The sequence below is a fragment of the Symphalangus syndactylus genome, chromosome 1 (genome assembly GCF_028878055.3).
Source record: "Symphalangus syndactylus isolate Jambi chromosome 1, NHGRI_mSymSyn1-v2.1_pri, whole genome shotgun sequence".
NCBI lineage: Eukaryota > Metazoa > Chordata > Mammalia > Primates > Hylobatidae > Symphalangus > Symphalangus syndactylus.
In genome coordinates, this window is record NC_072423.2 from 137,447,012 (window position 1) to 137,474,487 (window position 27,476).

Here is a 27,476-nt window from a genome sequence, read left to right on the forward strand (position 1 = left end):
CAAGTTGGAAAATGAATGAATAAATACAAAGGATTGTAAAATAGAAGTGCTTAGTCTATGATAATCATACAAAATGCACAACAGTAAATGATGTAGTATGAAAGCGTTCAATGAGCCTGCCATATTGGTTAGCATCTGAACTGCATGGTAGTAGGAGATGCTCCTCACAATTTTTGTTTTGCAAAAATTTATTCTTTGATTTAGTCCACCACCAACACAAACACCGTCATTCACTGATTTCCCTAAAATTGGATAAATAATTATCTTACTTGTCTTTATTTAGTCTTTCTTAAATGTATGGATAGCTCACATCTATTTCAATGTTTAGTATTAGGAGTGTTTTAGGTTTTCCTCTAGGAGTTTGGTGATGTGTCTGTGATGAGAAATGTGCCGAAGGGACTTGGCAATTGTTCAGATTAATTAGCCTATGGTAAAACTGGTCTCATTATAAGAACCTACTGACAATGTTAAATGAGGACTTACCATATACTATGGATAGGTAAAGAAAGCAGTACTTCTACAGGACATACCAATTCCATGTGTGCTATTTATGGGTCACAGAATGTCATCATTTGCTTTAAAATTATATAGGATTTTTATGAGTTAATTTAAAATATAAATTTTGTTGGTATACAGGAAGAAATGCTGGATTCCTGATTTACACATTGTAAAGTCATGTGTGAGGCAAAACAGTGAAATTCTAAACCATAAGTTTGTATTACATATTTTAAGGGAGGACTCTTTAACCTCAAATAAGCTATTAGTGGTTTTGGAGGACTTAACAAATGTCCACAATACCACTTTCATCTTAAATCTAGGATAGGCTGGTTTTTAATACCAACGCCTTATCAATGATTCTAATCTTTCTTTTCACATTTACTTTTGAGGTAGCCCTATATTGTCGAGTATAGCTTTTTTTTTTTTAAATAAATTTTATTGGCTGGGCGTGGTGGCTCACGCCTGTAATCCCAGCACTTTGGGAGGTCAAGGCGGGCGGATCATGAGATCAAGAGATTGAGACCATCCTGGCCAACACGGTGAAACCATCTCTACTAAAAATACAAAAATTAGCTGGGCATAGTGGTGCATGCCTATAGTCCCAGCTACTCAGGAGCTTGAGGCAGGAGAATCGCTTGAACCTGGGAGGTGGAGGTTGCAGTGAGCTGAGATCGCACCACTGCACTCCAGTCTGGCAAAAGAGCAAGACTGCATCACAAAAAAAAAAAAAAGGTTTGTATATTTAAGGTAAACAACATGATGTTAAAAGACACAATATATAGAAAAATGGTTACTAAAGTGTAACAAATGAACATACCCATCACCTAACACTTTTACCCATTTCCCCCCCAATCCCCCATGGCATATGGCTTGCAAATATTTTTTTCCCAGTCTGTAGTTGCCCTTTTGCATTTTGGTGTTTCTTTTGCTGTGGAGAAGTTTTGCAGTTTGATGTAGTTACATGTATTTATTTTTGCTTTTGTAGCCTGAGCTTTTGGTGTGATGTTCAAGAAATCATTGCCAAGGCTAATATCAAGGAGCTTTTACCCATGTTTTCTTCGAGGAGTTTTATGGTTTCAGGTGTTATGTTCAGGTCTTTCATCAATCTTGAGTTGATTTTAGTGTATAGTGTAAGATAAAGTTCCAATTTCATTCTTATTTTATTTTTTTAAAGAGAGAGGGTCTTGCTCTGTCACCCAGTCTGGAATGCAGTGTGATCATAGCTCACTGTGACCTCTAACTCCTGGGCTCAAGAAGCTGCCTTAGCCACCCAAGTAGCTTAGGCTACAGGCCTGAACCACTGTGCCTGGCTCAATTTCATTCTTTTACATGTGGCAATCCAGTTTCCCTGGAATCATTTATTTGAAGAGACTATCCTCTCCCCATTGTGTCTTCTTGGTACTCTTGTTGAAAATTAGTTGCCCATATATGTTTGGATTTATATCTGAAATCTTTATTCTGTACCAATGGTCTATGTGTCTGTTTTGTGCCAGTAGTGTACTGTTTTGATTACTATAGCTAAATACTATAGCTTTGAAATAAAATTTAAAATTAGGAAGTGTGATGTCTCTTCCCCCCGCAACCCCACCTCAGGATTCTCTGGCTATTTAGGGTCTTTGGTAAGTTTTAGGACTTTTTTTTAATTTATGTGAACAATGCCCTTGGGATTTTGACAGTGATTGTGTTGGAACTGCATATTGCTTTGGGTAGTATGGGCATTTTAACAATATTAATTCTTCCAATCCATGAGCATGAAATATCTTTCCATTTGTGTCTTCTTCAATTTCTTTCAAGAATGTTTTATCGTTTTCGAGTGTACAGGTCTTTTATCTCCTTGGTTAAATTTATTCCTAATTATTTTAATTTTTTAATGATATCATAAATGGGATTGTTTTGATTTCTTTTCTTGGCTAGGTTGTTATTTGTGTACAGAAATGCCATGGATTTTTCTATCTAGATTTTAAATTTTATATCCTGTAACTTTACTGAATTTATTTATTAGATGGATACGGCTTTTGAGAAAGCCTCCTCATGTCTACAAAAATGCAAATAACTATTGTCAATAATTGAAAAAATGACTATAAAGGGAACAGAGGCATTCAGAAAATGAAACCACTTCCTTCAGCAACAAATGTCCAATTTTGGGTAGTTAATGTACAACCTACTTTAAGAGCAATGCCAGTTTATTAACATAAATTGTAGGTTAAATATCATTGACCAAAACAAAGGCCCTATAGTTATAGCTACCAGTATACTGAAGTATTAACTTAAAAGAGATTAAAAGCAGTAACACTGATCTTCAATGGGATGCCGCTTCACCACATGCTCACAAGTTATGCTTCTTCAAAATTAACTTTTTTTTAGAGGTCATAAAGTTTATAATGTAATATCAATGATTCTTAATATAGCATTTTGTTTTACTAAAGTGTAACCAAAGGTTTCTATCATACTATAAAAAAGGGAAATATAGAGCATTTTGGGCTATATTAACAATTAAAATCTGTCAAGTAATTTATTAATTTTATCTTTATGTAAGTAGGCAAACTTTATCATTAATAAAAAAGAGAAAATTACCCTCTCATTTTTCTCCTACAATCATCTTCAACTTTTATCTATAAAACTCCAGGGTGGATATAATCAAGGAGATTAAAAATCAATAAGAAAGTGTTTATCAAAATTTAGAAAGTAAAATACTTTTTTCTTAACATAAAAAAATTTACATAGAAAATACTATTAATACATTTTGCAAAATTAATTTTGCTATACACATGTTGGTAGTTATTAGACTGGCTTGAAAACAGCATGGAATAAAGACAATTTTAGTTAATCTTGAGGTGTTTTTCTGAATGAGTTATGGCAATAGCTGCCTGTTCAAAGCCTTGAATGGTAGTTGAACAGCATTTCAGAATGTACTTGCATTCACGTGGCAAGAACTGATGGAGAACTGAGGTCAGGTAACAGAAATGCCACAAAACCTTACATTCTTAAAAGTTCCAAAGTACAATTTGTACAGAAGCTGATTGTATAAAGACAATCAACTGTAGGGTGGGAATGCACAAACAAACGTACACCTCCTTTGTGCTAACTCCTATTTATTTCTTGGAATTGTGGAAATGTTAAAACCCCAAACTTCTCCTTGGTGACTGTCCTTGTTTATGTTTTCTTTACCTTGTGCCTAGATGAAAAGCAATCTATTAGTTTAGTTAAACAGGTGCTTATCATGAAATCCAGGTCTACTCAACACCCTCAGTGCCCTGGGAATTGGTATATGATACAGAATATTTTTATTGACATTCCGACTGAAACTTTATTTTTTAGAGAAGGAGTCTCTCTCTGCTGCTTAGGCTGGAGTGCAGTGCCCTGATCTCGGCCCAGTGCAACCTCGAACCCCTGGACTCCAGTGATCTTTCTACCTTGGCCTCCGGGTAGCTAGGACTGCAGCTGGGTGCCACCAAGCCTGGCTGCTGACTAAAACTTTAATACACCTGTATTAGTCTGCCCTGGTGGCCATACAACAAACCATAGACTGGGTGGCTTAAAAAGCAGAAATTTATTTCTCTCAGTTCTGGAGGCTGGGAACTCCAAGATCATGGTGCTGGCTGATGTGGTTTCTGATGAGGACTCTTGGTGGCTTATAGATGGCTGCCTTCTGGATGTGTCCTCACAAGGCAGAACGACAGAATTCTCTGGTGTCTCTCCTTAAAAGGACATGAATCCCATTGGATCAGGGTTCCACCCTTATGACCTAGTTTAACTTTGATTACTTCTTTATAAGCCCTATCTCCAAATATAGTCACATTAGGAGTTAGGGCTTCAACATATTAACTCTGGGGAGAACACAGTTCAGTCCGTAGCACACACCCTTACAGGAGGCCCTACCTGAGCCTGGGACCAGCTACAGCAAACCACACTTTACATCCCTATCATCATCTCCCACCACGCGAGGCCCTCTAGTCAGTCATCCTTTACTCTCTCATCCCCACATTTCTTTGTCCTCTACTCCAGGATAATCCTCTTCCAGCTGCCCCCATTCTTTCTAACCACACCTTCTCAAAGCTCCAATGAGGCAACATACTGTTTCTGTGATTCTCTTACTTCCCATTCACTCTTCTTTAGATTGTAAATGGCTAGACACGTAAGTCCTACAGTAACAGTAATGATAGTAGCCCCAAGTTACTAGCAAGTTTGAATAGTATAGCTGTATGCATATTTCTACTAATAAAGAGCCAACATAAGTTTCTCTTCAGTTTAATATTGTGATTTTAGCTAAGCAAAAGACATGCTGGTCAATTCTTAAAGCATTCACATTTCATGAAGTTAAGAACTAAATCAATTTGAGAATACTTATCAAAAGTTATCATAATGCTTTAGTAATTAACTTACAAGGTTGCCTTTTTATAAACAAAAATGTTTTAGTCTTTTCAATTTTTATTTATTTTTCAACTGGTTATGAATTCTCTTTTCTCGCCTTTTAAGTCTGTGGCAATATTTTATGGAATGTTGAACACTGTGATTTTTATGTTGTTGAGTGTTGGAATTTGTTGTATTCCCATAAAGAATGTCGTACCTTATTCTAAAGAATGTTGCATTTTATTCTAACAGGGAGTTAAGTTATTTAGGAACAGTATGATACTTTCAAAACTTGCTTTTAAACTGTTACAGCAGATTCAATGTAGTCTTTAGAGTAATTCATCCCTACTAATAAGGCAGGATCTTTTGATGATTACTAACAAACTTAACCAAATGCTCAAGGGGATCTCTCTTCAGATTTCTAGGGCATTCTCTCTGTACAATCCCTCTTCTCTGGGTTTCTGCCCCACAAATGCTAGCCATCTTGATCTTCCCAAACTCCTATCTCTGTCTCCTCAACTCAGTGACACTGCTGGCCTCTCTCTTTGGTTTCTTTCTCTTTGTACAGTATCCTGGAAACTGCTTCTAGGCAGTAAGCTGGGGACAACTGTAGGGCTTACTTCATCTGTTTCTCCTCTCAGGGAATGTCTAGTTTTCTAACTAGAAAGGTAGTTTAAGGTAGGAGTATAAATCTGGCTCCTGTTATTTCTTCATGGCCAGAAGCAGAAGTGAAAAAGTTAAGTTTCATTCCCATCTTAACTAGACAGAGTCTTTGACCTCCAGGAGTTTGTGATAACAAAACTCTTTGGATAAAACAGTCTTTGACCTCCAGGAGTTTGTGATAACAAAACTCTTCGGATAACATAGTCTTTGACCTCTAGGAGTTTTGTTATCTAATATAATATCCTGACATATTTTAAGTTGTCTCTTATGCCTGAGATTTATACAGGGTAAAAGCAAAGGAACAGTAGGGATAGCAGTCAAGGTTAAAAGAGGCTTGGGCTTGAAATAAGGCAATTTCACGGGGAGCCCTTTGACCACATGGAGTTGCATAGGGGAATACAGTTTGTACATTATAGGTGCTGGGAATAAAGAGGCAGACTCATAATTCATTTTATAGATGACAGATGATAATCCTCAGTAGTTATCTAGATTATAAAAATAGGAGCCTAAAGCAAATTAAAATCATTAAATCAAGTTTGAGTTATAATTCATTCTTCCTACTAGTTTTCTTATAGAAAGTAAATTCCATCACATGTGAAACTCCAAACTTAACAAACTATAACGAAGTTATCTAAAGATTTTATGCTGAGAATGAAATTGCCTTTTTTTTTTTTTTTGAGATGGAGTCTCTCTCTGTCACCCAGGCTGCAGTGCAATGGTGCGATCTCGTCTTACTACAGCCTGCGCCTCCTGGGTTCAAGCAATTCTCCTGCCTTAGCCTCCTGAGTAGCTGGGATTATCGGTGCCTCCCACCATGTCCAGCTAATTCATGTATTTTTAGAAGACACAGGGTTTCACCATGTTGGCTGGTCTCGAACTCCTGACCTCAGGTGATCCACCCACCTGAGCCTTCCAAACTGCTGGGATTACAGGTGTGAGCCACCGCGCCTGGTTGAAATTGCTTTTTTAGACATCTCAAAGGCGTGGTCTTCACACCTAACACAGCTAATATGGACTTTCAGTTCAATAACATTCCATGTAATGACACTCAAAGCCTTCAAAGTGTTTACAGAGGTCCACACACACCATTTTTTCCTCATAATAATGCTGTAAGATATGGTCGGAAGTACAATCTTTAATTCACAAATGAGGGCACCGATTTATCCAAGGTCACTAGCTAGTTAGTGAGAGAGCTGGGCCAAGGCTCCAGCTTTCTTGACAGCTTCAAAACTCAGTATAATTTAGGTCCTTTGACTTAATTTTCTTTAACATGGCAAGGTATAACCTGCATTGTTCTCATGATCTGACACTGATAAGTCTAGCACTAGGCATCATAAGGTTTGCTGAAAAGATGCATGCAAGGGCATGTCACTATGACTTAGAGAAGTCAGGCATAAATGTAGTAGAGATGAGGGCAATAGCTTAGAGCAAAACAAAAAAAAAACATCTCATGCTATGGAGCAACTCCAGCGTTTTCATTTAAAACCTTGCCATCCATTACAAAGGACAAAGAAAGAACTTTAGAACATCAAAATGAGATTATTATGCTATGTGCATGATACTGCTTTGGCAGTGCTGCTTACAAAGCATAGGACTTTAATATATTTTCCCAAGTAGGCTAAAAAAAAGAAACAGTTTAGCTGCGGAAAGAGGCCATGTTATTAAGAAGGTAGGTACTGCCTGAGACTGGCAAGAACTACAACATTACTCACAGTGTTCAGCCACATTTTCAGAGTTGCTACTATGTACCTCTTTTGAGAGGTGATGGGGCCATTCTTGCCCTGGCACACCAGAAGAACAGGAGCTACCAGCTTGGCACATGAAGTGAAATGGGATATTCCAAGACTATATACTGGTCTAACAGATGGTACAGGCTAAGTCATATGGTTATAGAGATAATAATAAACAAAGCTACTTTTAAAAAATAAACAAAAAAGATAGCTTGGAAGTCCTTCTGTTTGTTTTTAAATATTTTACTGAGCGCAAGCAACGTTAAATGAAGTTAAGAAGGAGAGCAGCAGGTGAACCATAAGGATAAGAAAAGAGAAGAGAAACAGCAGCAGAAAAATCAGGAGGCTGGAAATGCAGAGAGAAGAGACAAGCTAATGGGAAAAGGGATTAGAGAGAAGGAATAACCAAGAATACACCACAAAGTTCTGTCTTAAAGAAGTAAGTAAGTGCTGGTCCACTTCAGTTTGCCACTGGCTCCATCTCAGTGACTCCTATAGAGGGTTAGGCTTCCAGCTTGAAGGTGGAGTCAAATCAAAGCCTGAGGTGAAGGTGGGGTTTGTGCATGTGTATGTACTGGAAATAGAAAACATGTACAATAGATAAATTGTTTTTATATTACAAACACTACAAAGTAAAACAAAATGCAACAGAGTCCCTGGGCTGATAGGAACAAGACAAAGAGGAGTAAGAAAAACGTGTAAGAGGAGTAAGAAAAATAATGAAACAGCATTATATGATGCTCTAGTTGTGAAAGATGGTGTAGGTTATAATTTCTGTAACCTCTGACGTGGTTTATTTTCTTTCTCTTAGTTGCTTTTTCTATTAGGATTCCTGAAAGAGGCAGTCTTTAGAAGGCAGTCATGAGTAAGCTGATGTGAGAACATATGTATACAAAAGCTAGTAGTTCACACTGATTTGGCTATTTCTTTTTATTATTATTATACTTTAAGTTTTAGGGTACATGTGCACAATGTGCAGGTTTGTTACATATGTATACATGTGCCATGTTGGTGTACTGCAAACATTAATTCGTCATTCAGCATTAGGTATATCTCCTAATGCTATCCCTCCCCCCTCCCCCCACCCCACAACAGTCCCTGGAGTGTGATGTTCCCCTTCCTGTGTCCATGTGTTCTCATTGTTCAATTCACACCTATGAGTGAGAACATGCAGTGTTTGGTTTTTGTCCTTGTGATAGTTTACTGAGAATAATGATTTCCAGTTTCATCCATGTCCCTACAAACGACAGGAACTTGTCATTTTTTATGTCTGCATAGTATTCCATGGTGTATATGTGCCACATTTTCTTAATCCATTCTATCGTTGTTGGACATCTGGGTTGGTTCCAAGTCTTTGCTATTGTGAATAGTGCCACAATAAACATACGTGTGCATGTGTCTTTATAGCAGCATGATTTATAGTCCTTTGGGTATATACCCAGTAATGGGATGGCTGAGTCAAATGGTATATCTAGTTCTAGATCCCTGAGGAATCGCCACACTGACTACCACAGTGGTTGAACTAGTTTACAGTCCCACCAACAGTGTAAAAGTGTTCCTATTTCTCCACATCCTCTCCAGCACCTTTTTAATGATGGCCATTCTAACTGGTGTGAGATGGTATCTCACTGTGGTTTTGATTTGCATTTCTCTGATGGCCAGTGATGATGAGCATTTTTTCATGTGTTTTTTGGCTGCATAAATGTCTTCTTTTGAGAAGTGTCTGTTCATATCCTTTGCCCACTTTTTGATAGGGTTGTTTTTTTCTTGTAAATTTGAGTTCACTGTAGATTCTGGATATTAGCCCTTTGTCAGATGAGTAGGTTGTGAAAATTTTCTCCCATTTTGCAGGTTGAATGTTGACTCTGATGGTAGATTCTTTTGCTGTGCAGAAGCTCTTTCGTTTAATTAGATCCATTTGTCAATTTTGGCTTTTATTGCCATTGCTTTTGGTGTTTTAGACATGAAGTCCTTGCCCATGCCTATGTCCTGAATGGTATTGCCTAGGTTTTCTTCTAGGGTTTTTATGGTTTTAGGTCTAACATATAAGTCTTTAATCCATCTTGAATTAATTTTTGTATAAGGTGTAAGGAAGGGATCCAGTTTCAGCTTTCTACATATGGCTAGCCAGTTTTCCCAGCACCATTTATTAAATAGGGAATCCTTTCCCCATTGCTTGTTTTTTGTCAAATTTGTCAAAGATCAGATGGTTGTAGATGTGTGGTATTATTTCTGAGGTCTCTGTTCTGTTCCATTGATCAATATCTCTGTTTTGGTACCAGTACCATGCTGCTTTGGTTACTGTAGTCTTGTAGTATAGTTTGAAGTCAGGTAGCGTGATGCCTCCAGCTTTTTCTTTTGGCTTAGGATTGACTTGGCGATGCGGGCTCTTTTTTGGTTCCATACCAACTTTAAAGTAGTTTTTTCCAATTCTGTGAAGAAAGTCATTGGTAGCTTGATGGGGATGGCATTGAATCTATAAATTACATTGGGCAGTATGGCCATTTTCACGATATTGATTCTTCCTACCCATGAGCATGGAATGTTCTTCCATTTGTTTGTATCCTCTTTTATTTCATTGAGCAGTGGTTTGTAGTTCTCCTTGAAGAGGTCCTTCACATCCCTTGTAAGTTGGATTCCTAGGTATTTTATTCTCTTTGAAGCAATTGTGAATTGGAGTTCACTCATGATTTGGCTCGCTGTTTGTCTGTTTTTGGTGTATAAGAATGCTTGTGATTTTTGCACACTGATTTTGTATCCTGAGGCTTTGCTGAAGTTGCTTATCAGCTTAAGGAGATTTTGGGCTGAGACGATGGGGTTTTCTAGATATACAATCATGTCATCTGCAAACAGGGACAATTTGACTTCATCTTTTCCTAATTGAATACCTTTTATTTCCTTCTCCTGCCTGATTGCCCTGGTCAGAACTTCCAACACTACGTTGAATAGGAGTGGTGAGAGAGGGCATCCCTGTCTTGTGCCAGTTTTCAAAGGGAATGCTTGCAGTTTTTGCCCATTCAGTATGATATTGGCTGTGGGTTTGTCATAGATAGCTCTTATTATTTTGAGATACATCCCATCAATACCTAATTTATTGAGAGTTTTTAGCATGAAGCGTTGTTGAATTTTGTCAAAGGCCTTTTCTGCATCTATTGAGATAATCATGTGGTTTTTTTTCTTTGGTTCCGTTTATATGCTGGATTACATTTATTGATTTGCATATGTTGAACCAGCCTTGCATCCCAGGGATGAAGCCCACTTGATCATGGTGGATGAGCTTTTTGATGTGCTGCTGGATTCGGTTTGCCAGTATTTTATTGAGGATTTTTGCATCAATGTTCATCAAGGATACTGGTCTAAAATTCTCTTTTTTGGTTGTGTCTCTGCCAGGCTTTGGTATCAGGATGATGCTGGCCTCGTAAAATGAGTTAGGGAGGATTCCCTCTTTTTCTATTGATTGGAATAGTTTCAGAAGGAATGGTACCAGCTCCTCCTTGTACCTCTGGTAGAATTCGGCTGTGAATCCATTTGGTCCTGGACTCTTTTTAGTTGGTAAGCTATTGATTATTGCCACAATTTCAGAGCCTGTTATTGGTCTATTCAGAGATTCAACTTCTTCCTGGTTTAGTCTTGGGAGGGTGTATGTGTCCAGGAATTTATCCATTTCTTCTAGATTTTCTAGTTTATTTGCATAGAGGTGTTTGTAGTATTCTCTGATGGTAGTTTGTATTTCTGTGGGATCGGTGGTGATATCCCCTTTATCATTTTTTATTGCATCTATTTGATTCTTCTCTCTTTTCTTGTTTATTAGTCTTGCTAGCAGTCTATCAATTTTGTTGATCTTTTCAAAAAACCAGCTCTGGATTCATTAATTTTTTGAAGAGTTTTTTATGTCTCTATTTCCTTCAGTTCTGCTCTGATTTTAGTTATTTCTTGCCTTCTGGTAGCTTTTGAATGTGTCTGCTCTTGCTTTTCTAGTTCTTTTAATTGTGATGTTAGGGTGTCAATTTTGGATCTTTCCTACTTTCTCTTGTGGGCATTTAATGCTATAAATTTCCCTCTGCACACTGCTTTGCATGTGTCCCAGAGATTCTGGTATGTTGTGTCTTTGTTCTCGTTGGTTTCAAAGACCATCTTTATTTCTGCCTTCATTTTGTTATGTACCCAGTAGTGATTCAGGAGCAGGTTGTTCAGTTTCCATGTAGTTGAGCAGTTTTGACTGAGTTTCCTGATCCTGAGTTCTAGTTTGATTGCAATGTGGTCTGAGAGACAGTTTGTTATAATTTCTGTTCTTTTACATTTGCTGAGGAGAGCTTTACTTCCGACTATGTGGTCAATTTTGGAATAGGTGTGGTGGTGCTCAAAAAAATGTATATTCTGTTGATTTGGGGTGGAGAGTTCTGTAGATGTCTATTAGGTCCGCTTGTTCCAGAGCTGAGTTTAATTCCTGGGTATCCTTTTTAACTTTCTGTCTCGTTGATCTGTCTAATGTTGACAGTGGGGTGTTAAAGTCTCCATTATTGTGTGGGAGTCTAAGTCTCTTTGTAGGTCACTGAGGACTTGCTTTACGAATCTGGGTGCTCCTGTACTGGGTGCATATATATTTAGGACAGTTAGCTCTTCTTGTTGAATTGATCCCTTTACCATTATGTAATGGCCTTCTTTGTCTCTTTTGATCTTTGTTGGTTTAAAGTCTGTTTTATCAGAGACTAGGATTGCAACCCCTGCCTTTTTTTGTTTTCCATTTGCTTGGTAGATCTTCCTCCATCCCTTTATTTTGAGCCTTTGTGTGTCTCTGCACGTGAGATGGGTTTCCTGAATACAGCACACTGATGGGTCTTGACCCTTTATCCAATTTGCCAGTCTGTGTCTTTTAACTGGAGCATTTAGCCCATTTACATTTAAAGTTAATATTGTTATGTGTTAATTTGATCTTGTCATTATGATGTTAGCTGGTTATTTTGCTCGTTAGTTGATGCAGTTTCTTCCTAGCCTCGATGGTCTTTACAATTTGGCATGTTTTTGCAGGGGCTGGTACCAGTGGTTCCTTTCCATGTTTAGTGCTTCCTTCAGGAGCTCTTTTAGGGCAGGCCTGGTGATGACAAAATCTCTCAGCATTTGCTTGTCTGTAAAGTATTTTATTTCTCCTTCATTTATGAAGCTTAGTTTGGCTGGATATGAAATTCTGGGTTGAAAATTCTTTTCTTTAAGAATGTTGAGTATCAGCCCCCACTCTCTTCTGGCTTGTAGAGTTTCTGCTGAGAGATCAGCTGTTAGTCTGATGGGCTCCCCTTTGTGGGTAACCCGACCTTTCTCTCTGGCTGCCCTTAACATTTTTTCCTTCATTTCAACTTTAGTGAATCTGACAATTATGTGTCTTGGAGTTGCTGTTCTTAAGGAGTATCTTTGTGGCATTCTCTCTATTTCCTGAATCTGACTGTTGGCCTGCCTTGCTAGATTGGGGAAGTTCTCTTGGAAAATATCCTGCAGAGTGTTTTCCAACTTGGTTCCATTCTCCCTGTCACTTTCAGGTACACCAATCAGACGTGATTTGGTCTTTTCACATAGTCCCATATTTCTTGGAGGCTGTGTTCGTTTCTTTTTATTCTTTTTTCTCTAATCTTCCCTTCTTGCTTCATTTCATCTTCCATCACTGATACCCTTTCTTCCAGTTGATCGCATAGACTCCTGAGGCTTCTGCATTCTTCACGTAGTTCTTGAACCTTGGCTTTCAGCTCCATCAGCTCCTTTAAGCACTTTTCTGCATTGGTTATTCTAGTTATACATTCGTTTAATTTTTTTCAAAGTTTTTAACTTCTTTGCCATTAGTTTGAATTTCCTCCTGTAGCTTGGAGTAGTTTGATCATCTGAAGCCTTCTTCTCTCAACTCGTCAAAGTCATTCTCCATCCAGCTTTGTTCTGTTGCTGGTGGGGAACTGCATTCCTTTGGAGGAGGAGGGGTGCTCTGCTTTTTAGAGTTTCCAGTTTTTCTGCTCTGTTTTTTCCCCATCTTTGTGGTTTTATCTACTTTTGGTCTTTGATGATGGTGACGTACAGATGGGTTTTTGGTGTGCATGTCCTTTTTGTTTGTTAGTTTTCCTTCTAACAGACAGGACCCTAAGCTGCAGGTCTGTTGGAGTTTGTTAGAGGTCCACTCCAGACCCTGTTTGCCTGGGTATCAGCAGCGGTGGCTGCAGAACAACGGATTTTCGTGAACCACAAATGCTGCTGCCTGATCATTCCTCTGGAAGTTTTCTCTCAGAGCAGTACCCGGCCGTGTGAGGTGTCAGTCTGTCCCTACTGGGGGATGCCTCCCAGTTAGGCTGCTCCGGGGTCAGGGACCCACTTGAGGAGGCAGTCTGCCTGTTCTCAGATCTCCAGCTGCGTGCTGGGAGAACCACTATTCTCTTCAAAGCTGTCAGACAGGGACATTTAAGTCTGCAGAGGTTACTGCTGTCTTTTTGTTTGTCTGTGCCCTGCCCCCAGAGGTGGAGCCTACAGAGGCAGGCAGGCCTCCTTGAGCTGTGGTGGGCTCCACCCAGTTAGAGCTTCCTGGCTGCTTTGTTTACCTAAGCAAGCCTGGGCAATGGCAGGCGCCCCTCCCCTAGTTTGATCTCAGACTGCTGTGCTAGCAAATCAGCAAGACTCCGTGGGCATAGGACCCTCCAAGCCAGGTGGAGGATAAAATCTCCTGGTGTGCCCGTTTTTAAGCCCGTTGGAAAAGTGCAGTATTAGGGTGGGAGTGACCCAATTTTCCAGGTGCCGTCTGTCACCCCTTTCTTTGACTAGGAAAGGGAACTCCCTGACCCCTTGCGCTTCCCGAGTGAGGCAATGCCTCGCCCTGCTTCGGCTCACACATGGTGCGCTGCACCCACTGTCCTGCACCCACTGTCTGGCACTCCCTAGTGAGATGAACCTGTTACCTCAGATGGAAATGCAGAAATCACCAGTCTTCTGCGTCGCTCATGCTGGGAGCTGTAGACTGGAGCTGTTCCTATTTGGCCATCTTGGCTCCACCCCTCTGATTTGGCTATTTCTCTGCAGGCAGGCAGGAGAGGGTCTAACGCTAACCTTAAGAGTATCACTCTTCCCTCCAGTCTTCCCTCTGGTATTCACACCAGGTCCCTGAGGACATTAGCTACTTCAAAGTATGGGAATAGCTTCCTTAACAAATCCTCTGGGCATAAAGGTTTTTTAAAAGTCAATGTGATCACCTCACTTGGGCCTCCTCAGGGCTGGGTGGGTAGTATCAATGGTCTCGGAAGGTAGTACACTCTGAAAGATGACCTGAAAGAAGAATGTGATAGACACACGGGGATCTCTACTGAGAAAAGAATGTTTCCTATTTAGGAAGAGAAGTATCAGGTTTGAAAGCCTTTCGAGTTAGGGTGAGGAATCAACATCCTCGAGGGTATTTTATGCTGTTAATCAAATTTTAAAATATATTTGTTTAATTTACATAAAGTAAAATCCAGGCTGCATTATTTATAAATCAGGTACAGGTGTTTCTGACAATAAATTTCATTAGAATGATTCCATTTACCAATAACAAGCTTACTGTATTAACAGACTACCACATTATAAATGTAGACTGAATGGGAAAATAAATCTAAATAGCAAAACAAATTAACCAAGAAAGAAATAGCACTTAAGAATTTCAAAAGCAGCAACTGGTGAAGAACTAAGAGAAGTATACAGACCATAGTCAGCTACTTAATAATCTCATCATTTCTGGGTATTTTAAATGGTGGAAAAGACACACACATGTGGTAAATCCCTGCCTGGGAGTAACACCTGAAACCTTTCTGTTAGTGTGGAGACCAAGAACCTACTAAACAGCTGGACAACAGACACAGAAAAAACGTCTTACTGTTGGAACGAAACTGCTTAGCAAAGCCTGACACACTTATTCCTCTCTTGAGAGAAGCTGTAAATAAACCCAAATAGTGAGCAAGGTAGTTATAAAATGTGCTCCTTGAGCCTACCATAAGCAGAAAAGCTTAATCTCTTATTTATACACCTCACTTTGCCAAACAAGAGTCAAACAATTTGCAATAAAATATGTATGCACAATAAAGTAACTATAACAGAAACAGAATAATCCAAGTCATCAAAAAAGCATGGATAAAACTATAGGAAAAGAGCATGTATAACTGGCATATATACGAATACATAATTCTCTCCCTGTCATTAGAGAAAAGTACTTTTTACTCTAAAGTGGAGAGAATTAATCATCTGTTTTCACCTCTATAATCTGTTATCTTTTCATTATCTTCATTAAAAGATAATTTTTTAAAATTAATTAAAATCTAAACGTTCTTGCTGGGCGCGGTGGCTCATGCCTGTAATCCCAGCAATTTGGGAGGCTGAGGTGGGCAGATCACCTGAGGTCGGGAGTTTGAGACCAGCCTGACCAACACTGAGAAACCCCATCTCTACTAAAAATACAAAATTAGCCGGGCGTGGTGGTGCATGCCTGTAATCTCAGCTACTGGGGAGGCTGAGGCAGAATTGCTTGAACCTGGGAGGCAGGGGTTGTGGTGAGCCGAGATCGCACCATTGCACTCCAGCCTGGGCAACAAGAGCAAAACTCCGTCTCAAAAAAAAAAAAAAAAAATATATATATATATATATACATGTTCTTGACTTCAGAAATTCCTCAGGTAAGGGAAACAAAGAAACTCTGAATCATATCTTGGGCAAATAGTTCTGAGTAAAAGACATGTGAGTAAAGAATGATGTTTGTTTAAGCGAAATATTTGTTTCTCTAAACAACAAGAACAACAACAACAAAAATAGGTCACTGGTAATTTTTAAGGAAACTCCAAAACGAAGTCTTCTAAACATAAACTGAAGAGAATTTTCATAAGATACAGTGGCTTTTCAACCAGAAGGCTTTTCAAGTTCTTTGAAAAAATTTTAAAAATGTTTAATTTTATTTCAATAGTGTTAGGGATATAAGTGGTTTCATGGATAAATTGTATAGTGGTAAAGTCTGAGATTTTAGTATACCTACACATGAGTAGTGCACACTTTACCCAATATATAGTTTTTTATCCCTCACCAACTGCCCCACCTCCCCTCTTCTGAGGCTCCAATTATCCATATCACTTTGTATGCCTTTGTGTGCCCACAGCTTAGCTTTATAAGTGAGAACTTAAGGTATCTGGTTTTCAATTCCTGAGTTACTCCACTTACAATAAAGGCTTCCAGCTCCATCTAAGTTGCTGTAGATGTTATTTCATCTTTTTTTATGGCTGAGTAGTATTCCATGGTGTATACATATCACATTTTCTTTAACCACTCATCGGTTGATGGGCACTTAGATTGGTTCCATATCTTTGTGATTGTCAATTGCGCTGTGATAAACATATATGTGCAGGTGTCTTTTTGATATAAATGATTTATTTTCCTTTGGGTAGATACCCAGTAGTAGGATTGCTGGATTGGATGGTAGATCTACTTGTAGTTCTTTGAGAAATCTCCATAGTCCATACAGGTTGTACTAATTTACATTCCCACCAGCAGTGTACAAGCTTTCCCTTCGCACCACATCCACACCAACATCTATTGTTTTTAACTTTTAAGTAATGGCTATTCTGGCAGGGCTGAGGTGAATTTCATTGTAGTTTGAATTTGCATTTCCCTGGTTATTAGTAACGTTGAGCAGTTTTACATGTGTTTCTTGGCCATTTGTATATCTTCTTTTGAGAAATGTCTATTCATGTCATTTGTCCACTTTTTGATGGGACTGTTTTTTTCTTGCTGATTTGAGTTCCTTGTAGATTCTGGATATCAGTCCTCTGTCAGATGCATAGTATGCAAATATTTCTTCCCATTCTGTGGGTTGTCTGTTTACTCTGATGATTATTTCTTTCACTGTGGAGAAGTTTTTTAGTTTAATTGGGTCTCATTTATTTTTGTTTTTGCTGCATTTGCTTTTGGGGTCTTAGTCATAAATTCTTTGCTTAGACCAATGCCCAAAAGAGTTTTTCCTAGGTTTTCTTCCAGAATTTTTACGGTTTGGTCTTCAATTTAAGTCTTTAATCCATCTTAAGTTGATTTTTGTATATGGTAAGAGATAGGAATCAAGTTTCATTCTTTTACATGTGGCTTGCCAATTATCCCAGCACCATTTGTTGAATAGGGTGTCCTTTCCCCACTTTATGTTTTTGTTTGCCTTGCTGAAGATCAGTTGGCTGTATTTGGCTTTATTTCTGGGTTCAATATTCTGTTCCATTGGTTTATGTATCTACTTTTATATCAATACCATGCGGTTGGTTACCACAGACTTGTAGTATAATTTGAAATCAAGTAACATAATGCCTCTAGCTTTGTTCTTTTTGCTTAGGATTGCTTTGGATATTCGGGCTCTTTTTTTGTTCCATATGACTTTTAGGATTGTCTTCTCTAATTCTGTGAAAAAGGATTTTGGTGTTTTGATAGGAATTGCACTGAATCTGTAAATCGCTTTGGCAGTACGGTCATTTTCACAATATTGACTCTTCCAATCCATGAACATGAAATGTATTTCCATTTGTTTGTCATCTATTATTTTTTTTTCAGCAGTGTTTTGTAGTATTCCTCATAGACATCCTTCACCTCCTTGGTTAACTATATTCCCAGGTATTTTATTTTACTTTTGCAGCTATTGTAAGAGGAAATGAGTTCATGATTTGATTCTCAGCTTGGCTGTTGTTAATATACAGCAATGCTACTGATTTGTGTACACTGATTTTGTAACCTGAGACTTTACTGAATTCATTTATCAAATCTAGGAGTATTCTGGAGGAGTCTTTAGGGTTTTCTAGGTATACGATCATATCACTGGCAAACAGAGATAATTTGACTTCCTCTTTCCCTGTGTGGATGCCCTTTATTTCTTTCTCTTGAATGATTGTTCTGGCTAGGACTTCTGGTACTATGTTGAATAGAAGTGGTAAAAGTGTTTGTTATGTTTTGTAGCGACAGGGTCTCACTTTGTTGCCTAGGCTAGTCTTGAACTCCTGGCTTCAAGTGATCTTCCTGCCTTGGCCTCCCAAAAGTGCTGGGATTACAGGCATGAGCCACCCAGCCAAGATCAACTTCTAAACCAACCAATTAGAGGTTATTACTGCAGGGAGAGCAATGGACTTTATAAAAGAAAATTTGTATCAACAGCTAATCCATGTCTACATTTATATTAATTAAGATACAATAAAATATGCATAGGGAAATGCTAAGCAAAAGCAGGTTAAAGCCAAGGCTAAAAGTTGAGGTCAATGTGTCTAAATTTACACCAAGATTATAACCAGACAAACTTAACTGACAAATATACTTTGCTGGGTCCCATCAAATTTGAGTTCCCAGAGCGAAGAGCCTCAAATAAAAATTAAATACTTATCTTGAAAAGACGACTGATTTTAAAAAATTAATAAGCAGGTATTATTTGTATGAGAAAAAATAATAAAGATACATCAATTTTGAAAAAAAGAAAAAGCCAATACAGAAAATACGTTTTATCAAGGAACGAATCTAAAACTTTCTTTTTCACCTTAAAACACTCTCTCTCCACCATTAATACTATGAAGATACACATGGCCTAAGTTCCCCAAATGCAACTCCCACATGTGTCTAAATCAAAGGCTTCTTTGCCTAGTTACAATACTGCAACTTTAAATCATTTTTCCAGCAAATCAAACAAACAAAAACCTCCCCCAAACAATAATTTTTCACTTACAAACTTTTACCAAATTGGACATGGACTATTAACTTTTTGAACTCATATATGATTAATCCCAACTCTAAGCTAACCACATTATTTTGATTATGAATCTACAGAAAAGATGCATTACCTGCAGATACAGAACCATTTTTAGTAACGCTGAAGTTAAAATATACCATCCATAGTAGGCTATTACCAAGATTAAAAAATACACATCCCTCAGATAAATGTACCCTGCTACGATGACCACGGGTGGCTGGCACTCTAATATGCCTTTGCCCCATGATGCGGGGTTATTCATGCATTGTTTGCTGAACTCTTTTCTAGAGTTTTTCTTATAAAAATATAATGCTGGCAACCAAAGCTAGATAAACTATGAAGACATCTTCTCTATGCCTGCAATCTTCCTAGTTTCCCTTACGTATTTAAATTAGACTGTGTATGAGCATTTTTTCCATCACAGGAGCCAGCCAGTCTGGACAAGAAAGTCACTGGAGTACACATATGGTCACAATGTATGCAAGGAAGGTGGTTTACCTCAGTGGTGTAAAAAGTCACGTCAAAAGGTACTAACTACATCAGCCTATAGGCACATAGTCAGACAGGCATTTGTTGGTTGGCCTAGGCACTTGAGTAGCACAAACGATATGTCTTATTTGGGAAAACGCTTTCAGAGGGAAGGCAGTGCTGAACTGGGGCAGTGGTGGGGAAGAACCATTGCATTTTCCAAAAATTCAACTTTATAAAAGCTTCATGTGGCAACAGGTTTCCCTGTAGGATACTCTTAAGCAGAAAGTTCTTCCAATACATGTAAAATATTCTGATTTGTAATTTTTTTCCAGGAACAGACCTGTTCCAGAAAGAAATATGCTAGTAGTTTAGGCAAACTCTTGTACTGCTTATTGTGTGAATTATTCACCAATATGACATGAAAAATTCAACAGCCATAATAAACATTAAGCTCCAGGATCTATTAAAGAACAAATATGAAGAGAAGAAAAAGAGAAAGTAGTTATTACAGTTGTATGGGAATAATTAGTCTGACATTTTGGAAGCGCTTTCTTTTCTGAGGAAGAGGCACTGTGAGTGTTGTTACTGATAGCACCTTGCCCAGGCTAGATACTGATTGAACAGCTGAGTCAGAAAATAAGTAAAATAAAGACAACTGCTCATTTGTTATGCGATCTGACTCAGACATTGGTAGTGTTACATTAATTCTTCAAATTTTCATAATTACAACATATCTCCCAAGATACTGTACAATCTTAAATATTCACAGTAAAAAGAGAAAATGTTATTCAATCATCTGGATGTTTTGTCCACAGAAGTCAATTTCTGAAGAATTAGAGTTGTTTTATTATGCTGTTTCAGATTGGAATTTCCATAACACTAACAATGCATTATTTTAATTTCAAATATGTATTGTTTAAGCATGCTGCTTAAATAATTTCTCTTAATTTCATGTTTTAAAATAATTTCTCTTCATTTCACATTTAAAAAGCCTGATTTCACATTTAAACTAGCTGGGTATGGTGGCACGTGCCTGTAGTCCCAGCTACTTGGGAGGTTGAGGCAGGAGGATCACTTGAGACCACTTGAGCCCAGGAGTTCGGGTAGGGGGTTGCAGTGAGTTCTGATCATGCCACTACAGTCCAGCATGGGCAACAGAATGAGGTTTCATCTCTCTCTCTATTTTTTTTTAAAAGGTGTCAGTCTGCCAGGCACGGTGGCTCACGCCTGTAATCCCAGCACTTTGGGAGGCCAAGGCAGGAGGATCACGAGGTAAGGAGTTTGAGACCAGCCCGATCAACATGGGGAAACCCTGTCTCTACTAAAAATACAAAAATTAGCTGGGCATGGTGGCGCATGCCTGTAATCTCAGCTACTCAGGAGGCTAAGGCAGGAGAATTGCTTGAACCCAGGAAGTGGAAGTTGCAGTGAGCTGAGATCGCACCACTGCACTGCAGCCTGGGAGACAGAGTGAGAGTCTGTCTCAAAACAAAAACAAAAACAAAAACAAACAAACAAAAAAGGGCATCAAACTTTACTCAGTGGCTTATCTTCCACAGGGCACATACTGTATCTTTCAGTGACATATCCTTCAGTTGACCATTGCTAACTTAATAGTAATTCTGATGCAGCAACCTATTCTGACATTTACTAGGTTTTGTTTAAAAATGGTTTTCATGAAAATTAATGGTATTAAAACAATATTATCTGAGAATATTTAGCTACTCAGGAGGCTGAAGCAGGAGGGTTGCTTGAGGGCAGGAGTTCGAAGCTGCAGAGAGCTATGACGACACCACTGCCCTCCAGACTGGGAGAAAGGGCAAGACCCCATCTCTAAAAATAAATAAATAAATAATAAAAAAACCCTAATTCCTAAACCGTACTAAACATAGGTGAGTTCTGAAGCTGGGTGACGGACACACTGGGACTTATAATAACCATTTTCTCTATTTTTTGTGAATGTGTGAAAAACCCACTTCAGCCTTTTACCTTCGTAAAGGAGAGTCTAGAGCCCATCTAGTTCACACATTTTACCTAATATTTCCTATATGTACTTGAAATTATTACGTCTTCACTTAGTTAAAATTTCGAATTCATTAAAAAAATCAGTCTGATCTTTTCTCAATTATACTGAACTAGTAAGATTTTACTGTACCTGCTATAACAGAACACACCAATCAGAAACCTGAAATGCATGCATGAACAACTCTGTAACAGTCAAAAAGAAACAGAAAAGGAACCACAGATTATCACTCTAAGGGATTTACCTTCCTACTTTAAAAATGCTGGTAGCACTTTATAGATCAAGTAAAGTTGATATATTCCCTGCGTTAGAAGTAAGGAAACAGAAGTAAGAAAAAGATACATGAAGATGATAAACACAACACTGTATTTTCTTATTTACCAAATGGAAGTAATTTCTCCAAAGACCCTTTTTGTTAGATAAGAGATAAGGGTGAAACTTTAAACTTTAAAAGCACTTTTTAAGGTATCCCATATATCAGCAAATATGGTAAAGTCTAGTTTTAACCATCTTTAAAAGAATCAAACCTATCAAAGGATGTATATTTAAGTTACGAAAGTAACAAAGTTTTAGCAGGTCAGCATTTCTAGATAAGAATCTATCAAAAAAGAATAAACAGTTAATGCACCTTTTCACCAAGGCAAATTGGATGTTTGAGGAGGATATCAAATTGTTGGTTATAAATAAAGACTTGCCCACACAAAGCAGAAATACCATGGGCTACACAGGAAATCCTTGCTTTGTCATGAAGTCATCCCTCACCTGAAGCTACCAATCCTTTCTTGGTAACTCTTTGAGTCAAAGAGGATGAATCCTTTTGACTCATTTCACAACTACGGAATCCAAGATCTACGCCTACAATGGGGTAATTTTGGCTTTCCTTTCTCATTCGGTATTTCCTAGAAAATCATTCTTTGATAAAAGTGTTACCAAACAAATGGATCTTTTTGTTTGCATTATTACACACCAGTATCTCCTATAAGACAACTAAAGAAATGGTTTATTTTTACAGAATTGACAAAATAGGGAAATAATCCTTTTAATATCATTTAAAATTTGCATTTACAAATATGTAGGGGTCAAGGCAAGCATCTCAGAATTGCTATTTTCTGTTTTTTTTTAAACCAAATTTATGATGGTACACAATCACTTCTGTATATCTTCTTTAATTCATAAAACAGGGAATGTATATTCCCTGATTCTATTCATCCATCTTAATAAGCCTTCAATTTTTCTAGAACCTCAACATTATGAATAGCATTATTTTCAAATGCATCTGAGTAAGCCTATGGGAAACTTAGGGGAGGGAAGGGGGCGGTGTCCCAGGATTCTACAGATAACACTGAATTGGAACCCAAAGGCTTTAATAAACGTTTTGAACTTTGTTTACTCTCTTGCTATTAAAAATACCAGGTAGATTGGTTAATAGCACTTATTTAATGTTTACTTAAACAACAGGAACAAAGTATGAACTCTATAACCACAGCTTTCCTTTTCTTTGTATGAGGTGCCAGAGAAGTTAAATGACAATAACATGGCGTCTCTCTACATTCATATTTGGAAGTATTGATTAGAGTGGCTTTTAGAACTTAGCAGGTAATAATACAGAAGACAAGCCAACTTTTCACAAGAAAACAGTCTGAAGTTAGCTACACGTTGTGCCACGTATTTCTACTTAATATTTTTCACTTTAAAAAAGCCATAGGCATCAGAAGACATCTGGTATCTAGGTAGCCAACTATAGTTATTGTTCTAGGAAAAAAATTCTTTTTTTTTTTGTAGTCCTGTTAAAACAGTCTGCTTTGAAAACAGGTAGACTTACCATTTTACAGATTTACCTGAATTTCAGTTAAAGAAATTGTTCTTTTCCAGTTCTCACATATGGTAGAATGAGACATGCAGAAGCAAGGTTCACATTATTGTGTAAGCACTAGAATCCTACTGAGGTGTTACATGTACCTTTCATCAGTCTAGCGGCTCCCAAACTTGGTATAAATAATCTACACAAATATAAATGTGCTGAAATAATTAATCTGACTTAATGGCTCCCACCCACCAGCAGTCACTATCAATTGTAAAATTTTAATATTTACTAACACGGTTTACTACCTAATCATAACTAGTCCAAAGACAAGCAATTAATAACAATCAAAGCAAAGGTATCAGAGACAATTTATGAATAAGAATTGTATTCATTGCTTAAAAAATGGGCCTTAAGTGACGTGAAACAAAAAATTGTGATGTTGGAGAATGAAGAATGAAACATTCTCCCAAGCTTTTATAGATCACTGTAAAAGAGCCACTGGGAGCAAATTCCTCTTTTCTTCTGCTCAGTCCATTTGAGAAGAATAATGCTTTTACCAATGAAGCTGCAGCTGTGCTCACCCTCAGCTTAATCACTGTACAAGGCTGAGGGTTAATTAGCGGCCATTCTTAGCTCTATTTGTTGTTCTAATACAGATCTGCACACATCTAAGACTGGAGTAACTGATACTTGATTTTTATTTGAAAGGTGATGCGGGGAGAGGGAGCAGCTCATCCATCCTGAGTGTTGATGTTTGTGGGTACGCGAAGAGCATTTTCATTTGACATGACCTGTATAGTTTTGCCTGTTTGAAGAGAGACAAAGACTTCACGGTTGCTTACGAATGCAAGCCCCTGCTGGTCCAGGCTGCACCACAAGGCAGCTTATGGTCTGAAGGCAGATGACAGGGGAATCAAACATACAAGTCAGGGTCAGAGCCCAGATGATTCCCTCCAAGAGCAAAAGAGAGCCAAATCACGTACCGTTTACAGATTACCTTAAGTCCTCACTTAATGTGGCTGATAGGTTCTTGGAAACTGCAACTTCAAGCAAAACGACGTACTGTATACCACAGGAACTTAACCCTTGTTTAGATCAATTAGCCTATGGTAAAATTGGTTTCATTCTACATTACCTCATTTCACTTAAAGTTGCAGTTTCTAAGAACCTACTGATGACATTAAACGAGGACTTACGTCACACTGTTAGTATGTCTGATTTTTACCAACTAAAAAATGTTACGAAGAATTTCAAACATATCCAAACATAGAAGAGTATAATAAGCACCCATGTGTACACTCATCACTCAGATTCAACAGTTATAATGGTCAATCTCGATATCTTCCATACTCCTCCCTATCTACAATCTTTCTGGATTATTTTCAACTAAATTCCATAAATCAAAGAATTTTATTTGCAAACAGTCCAGTATAGATGTCTAAAAGGTAAGGACAGGTACAATTCCATTATCATGCTCAAAAATTTCTGGCAATAATTTCTCAATATCAAATGTTTCATTGTCAACTTTCTGACTGTTTCATAACAGTCATATATATTTGGGGAAAATTTTTAAATGATAGAATATCATAACTGAGTTTAGAACAAAACAAGCTGAAAAACACTTCAGAGAGTAATAGTAGTAGAGCAGACAAATAGAAATGAGATTAATAAAATAAAGCTAGATGATATACAGACTTATGCACTTTTCAAGAAGGAAAAAAGGTTAGAAATATTTATAGCCATAACTCTGTAAACCAAGCATCAGGTAAAGGAAAACTATTGATGTCCTAATTGTCAGTGTTCTCAGAATGATTAATTTTGTATGAGGTAAAATACCCATTTTTTAAATAGGTCTGAAGACCATAATATAAGCACATTTTAAATAATTGTTAAAGAAACAGATTTCATATAAAGAATATTACCAAACATCTAAGAGTTTTTAAAAAGCCCACAAAATAGCAAAAACAAACTTCAAAAGATGAAACCAAATAGAACTTAAATTTTATGTGTTAAATAATGACTCGAGAAGAAAGTACTTACAAATAAGCACAGAAATTTGATTCCCCAATGGTATTCTCAACTTTGGCAATTCACAAATTAAATAATGTTTAGTGAGCAAGACTAAACTCAGAAAAAGCCAGGTAACGTCTAACAAATAAGAATGCTTGGCTGGTCGGGTGGTTCATGCCTGTCATCCCAGCACTTTGGGAGGCTGAGGCGGGTGGATCACGAGGTCAGGAGATTGAGACCATCCTGGCTAACACAGTGAAACCTTGTCTCTACTAAAAATACAAAAAATTAGCCAGGCATGGTGGTGGGGCCTGTAGACTCAGCTACTCGGGAGGCTGAGGCAGGAGAATCACTTGAACCCGGGAGGGGAGGTTGCAGTGAGCTGAGATCATGCCATTGCACTCCAGCCTGGGCGACAGAGCGAGACTCCATCTCAAAAATAAAAAAAAAAAAAAAAAAAAAAAGAATGCTCTATCAGGCTCAATAAACACCATCATGAAGTGGTGGCCTAATAAGACCAGCAGTTAGATCTACCTAGACAATTGCATTGAAAACAGAATGATTATTGCTGGTGCACCCATCAACTGGCTGATAGTGTTTGGACATTTGCCACCTGTGCGATAATCCTACTAAATCAAGGTTCAGCTTTTTTCAGATTGTAAAATCCAAGTGTCAATGTTGAGGTGACGGTGTTAGATACTATTCGATACTATCTCCGCAATTAAATTCAACTGAGTAGGTGTTTATTGGTCATCTATTGTGGGCCCATTTGGTGTCCCAAATACTCTGGGAAACAATATCAACAACACATTACCATTTACAAATGGCTTTCACATATACCATCTCATTTTAACCTCAGAGGAATCCAGTGATGTAGGCAGGGCTGGTACTAATCCCAATTTTATGTCAAAAAGTAAGCCTGTGGAAAGTTAAGTGACCCATCCAATGTGATATGACTAATAAACAATTAAGCTGGTTTTCAAATCTACATCTGCTGTCTACAAATATCATGCCGATAAGGATGGGTAGTCATACCCTAAAGAACATTTGTGTTGGAATGGACCAAAAATTCTTTAAAGAGACAAGTGTGAATTACAAAAAAAGGATGAAAAAGATTTAAAAAATAAGTTTATGTATGGATAAGAGTGAGAAAGTATTTTTTAAGTGAGTTAAATTTGTATCATACAAGGCCTACTTTTGAGCTGACAGCATTTCCGGGTTAAAATAGCTCCACAGATTCACTGTAGGAAAATCTTATTTATTCCTATTTTATCAAACTTGTTTTTGTGATAATTTGAAGATAGATTTAAGATAAACTTCAGTCTAACCTAATCTTTCCTACTTCTGTAGGTAAAAAAACCTACAGAGATTGAAAGTGTACCAGATAACTGTGAAATAAGTCCATTAAGCAAAAGAATGGACATTTGACTACTTTAAAATAAACAACTCTATTTAAGATTCTAGAAGTGTCAACATTCACAAAAACGAGGTACCAATTAGGAAACTTTTTTTGTGTGTTGAAGTGTGCTAAACTAAATGTTAGCACGTATTTTACAAATTCTCTTCTAGTCTCATATGAGGCAGGCTGTCTCTGGTTTTATGGAACATTATTTTTAGGCTTGTTCTTACTAACAATAGCATTATTTTCAAAATCTATTTCTTTTACTTATGTGATTCTGCTTTAGTTAGGAGTGATTTTTAAGTTTTTGCAGAATGCATTTGTAATTTTCTGAAACGCAGCAAAAAAAAAAAAAAAAAACTAGTTCACTGAACAGAAGTCTTTTTGATTGCTGAGAGAAGGCTTTGGTGGAATGCATCTATTCCTTTAAGCAGGAATATCTGTAGAGAGAACAGGCTGTCATATACAGGCTTATTCAGGCTTATTTCAGATGACTTGGAGGCAAAGCAGGCCAGGCTTCGAAATCACCTCAAAAAAAACAAAGCCTTCTTGCAACATTACCTCCAGATGAGGTTATACAAGGTTATACACAGTCACAGACAAATGGGATTAAAATGGGAACAAGAGGACTGAAAGAACAAAATTAACTTTAAATTAGTGTAACATTATTGGACTTTACTATCTGTAGTAAAGTATGAATTAATTCAAAAAATATTTTATAATGATCCTGCACAATTTTATTTTTTGGGCAGGCTGGATACAGTGGCTCACGTCTGTAATCCCAG

General features: G+C 37.7%; 1 protein-coding gene across 3 annotated transcripts in view; it reads right to left on the reverse strand.

Moving 5' to 3' along the window:
• UBE2E2 (ubiquitin conjugating enzyme E2 E2) overlaps window positions 1-27,476 on the reverse strand; it is a 401,161-nt gene that overhangs the window by 33,310 nt on the left and 340,375 nt on the right. The window contains exon 6 of one of the 3 annotated variants that reach the window (XM_055285977.2): window positions 15,863-27,219. The exons of the other annotated variants lie outside the window; for them this stretch is intronic. Coding sequence (XP_055141952.1) covers window positions 27,173-27,219 — 47 coding nt within the window. The 3' untranslated portion in view covers window positions 15,863-27,172. Of the gene's footprint in view, window positions 1-15,862; window positions 27,220-27,476 lie in introns of those variants that run through there. 3 annotated transcript variants of the gene reach the window in all.